Source organism: Sceloporus undulatus, chromosome 2 (genome assembly GCF_019175285.1).
Source record: "Sceloporus undulatus isolate JIND9_A2432 ecotype Alabama chromosome 2, SceUnd_v1.1, whole genome shotgun sequence".
NCBI lineage: Eukaryota > Metazoa > Chordata > Lepidosauria > Squamata > Phrynosomatidae > Sceloporus > Sceloporus undulatus.
The window spans coordinates 78,339,741-78,342,307 of NC_056523.1; the positions used below are offsets into that span (position 1 = coordinate 78,339,741).

Below are 2,567 nucleotides of genomic sequence, written 5' to 3' on the forward strand. Positions count from 1 at the left end.
CAAGCTAGCTCCCTGTTCAATATGACATCCCTTCAAATGTTTAAACAGGGCTATCACATCACCCTTTAGCCTTCTCTTCTCCAGGCTAAACATCCCCAGCTCCCTAAGTCATTCCTCATAGGACATGGTTTCCAGCCCCTTCACCATTTTGGTCGCCTTCCTTTGGACACGCTCCAGTTTCTCCACATCTTTTTTAATTGTGGTGCCCAGAACTGGACACAATATTCCAGGTGGGGCCTGACCAGAGCAGAACAGAGTGGGACTATTACTTCCTTTGATCTAGACACTATACTTCTATTGATGCAGCCTAAAATCGCTTTGGCCTTGTTAGCTGCCGCATCGCACTGTTGACTCATGTTCAACCTGTCATCTACTTGGACTCCTAGATCCCTTTCACATGTAGTCTCATTCGGCCAGGTGTCCCCCATCCTATATCTGTTCATTTCATTTTTCCGCCCTAAGTGCAGTACCTTACATTTTTCTGTGTTGAAATTCATTTTGTTAGCTTTGGCCCAGCTTTATAAATATAATATAAATGGATAACTACCCTTTTATACAGATATAAAAGATGGCATGCAATACCAAATATCATAAAACATGAAAACCAACAAAAATTAATTAAAGGCATTGCAAACAGTGAAACAACAATAAAAGCACCCAAATCTTTGAAGATGTAAAATTAAAATTAAGTAGCTTACTGCCTTTCTAAAGGCAGTAATGGTATTTGTACACAGTGCACAAACCATGGAAGCTGTAAAAGCATATTAGGTATGATGCAGTTGTCTTAGAATGAGTATCTCTTCATCTTATCTCTCCACCATTATGATGTCATTCTGCTATTATTGATGTCGTAGGTAATTGTAATGGTACCATGGTACCTGTCTTCAGTGTTGTTAGGTCTATTTCTTTTCCCTTGAGGCTACAGCTGGGAGGGTCTCTCATTGTATGATCAAGTCAGGGCTAAGAGAAATAGCCTCTGAAAGATCACATCGCAATGACTTACCACAAGACATACAAGAAACTTGATGCTGTTGACCACAGGCCTAGTTCCAGGGGCCCACCTTCAGCCTCTGCCTCAGGACTATCTGAGAAATACAAGGACTATGCCGCCATTGTAATAGACACAGGAACAGGCTATACCAAGAGTGGCCTTGCTGGAGATGAAAAGCCAAGGTCCATTGTGCCAAGTATTGTGGGGGTGCCCAGGTACAAAACAAGGGAAAGCCCTTTGTACTACATTGGGAAAAGTATCCCCAAAAAACGCTCAGAGGTGAGCACACATGTGGTGATGACTCATGGTGTGGTGACAGATTGGGATGCCTTAGAAATGCTGTGGCACCATGTCTTCTACACAGAGCTCAGTGTGTGCCCTGAAGAACTAGCTGTGCTGGTCACAGATGCACCCATGAGCCCAACTACTAACCGTGAGAAAATGGCAGAGCTGCTTTTTGAGAACTTTGAGGTGCCAGCCATGTTTGTTGCTCATCAGTCCCTTTTGTCTGTGTATTCCTATGGGCGTACTGGTGGGCTCGTGATTGGGTCTGGCTATGGGACATCCTATACTGCTCCTGTGCATGATGGATATGTCTTACCTCATGCCACCTACCGGCTGGACATAGCAGGGAGAGCCCTGTCAAACTACTTGGCCAAGCTGATGGGAGAATCTGGAAACCCTTTTCACAAAGATGAAATGGATGTGGTATGTCAGATCAAGGAAAGGTGCTGTTACATCCCTGAGGAATATGAGTCTGAACTGAATGCAGATGAGAAGAATTATCTCATGGACTACACTCTTCCTGACAGGCAGGTCATCTCCATTGGTAGTGAACGCTTTCGCTGCCCTGAGGTCCTCTTCAATCCTACCATGCTGGGCTTCCCAGAGGTGGGGCTTCATATCCAGGCCATAAACAGTATCAGAAAATGTAAGCCAGAGCGGCAAGCAGAGCTGCTTTCCCATGTACTGCTGGCTGGTGGCACCACCATGCTCCGTGGCTTCTCTGAAAGAGTTAAAAAGGAACTGCAGAAAATAGAGCCAAAGAGCAATGTAGGCATCTTGGCTTCCCCCAACCGCACCTTCTCTGCCTGGCTGGGGGGCTCCATTGTGGCCTCACTCAACTCTTTCCAGAATGTGTGGATCAGCCGCCAAGCCTACAATGAGAAGGGGCCATTTGTTGTCCACCGGCATTGCTTTTGATCTGGGAGGAGGGGAAAGGTGTGTTCAAGGGAAGTCACCCTGACAACATGCTATTGTTGAATGTGTAGCTGCTGAGTCCAATTCTTCATCCATTTTGTAGAGGGGAAAGAACAGGGAATGTTACTACAATATTCTTTCCCAGTCTGGCAGCCTCTGGATGTGTTGAACTACAACACCCTTCCAGGCTGAGTGGTGGGACTTACAATACGACACATCTGGCGGGCCCCAGGTTGAATAAAGCAGCAGCTCTATATAGCAAAATCTAGGAAATACTTAACAGGGTCATACATTAAAAATGTGATTGTGGCAGGTAAAACCTATATTGTAAATTACAGAAGAATGGTGTTGTATTTCACATACACACAGTCATAAA

At 45.1% G+C, this 2,567-nt stretch overlaps 1 protein-coding gene across 1 annotated transcript; it reads left to right on the plus strand.

Moving 5' to 3' along the window:
* Window positions 1-923: 923 nt before the first annotated feature.
* On the plus strand, window positions 924-2,367 carry LOC121921503 (actin, clone 302-like). Its single transcript, XM_042449675.1, has one exon. It carries the CDS (start codon window positions 995-997, stop codon window positions 2,192-2,194), a length of 1,200 nt encoding a protein of 399 aa, XP_042305609.1. The 5' UTR covers window positions 924-994; the 3' UTR covers window positions 2,195-2,367.
* The last annotated feature ends 200 nt before the right edge of the window (window positions 2,368-2,567 follow it).

Coding starts and splice junctions, on each gene's coding strand:
- LOC121921503 (XM_042449675.1), top strand. CDS start 995: ATGACTTACCACAAGACATACAAGAAACTTGATGCTGTTGACCACAGG.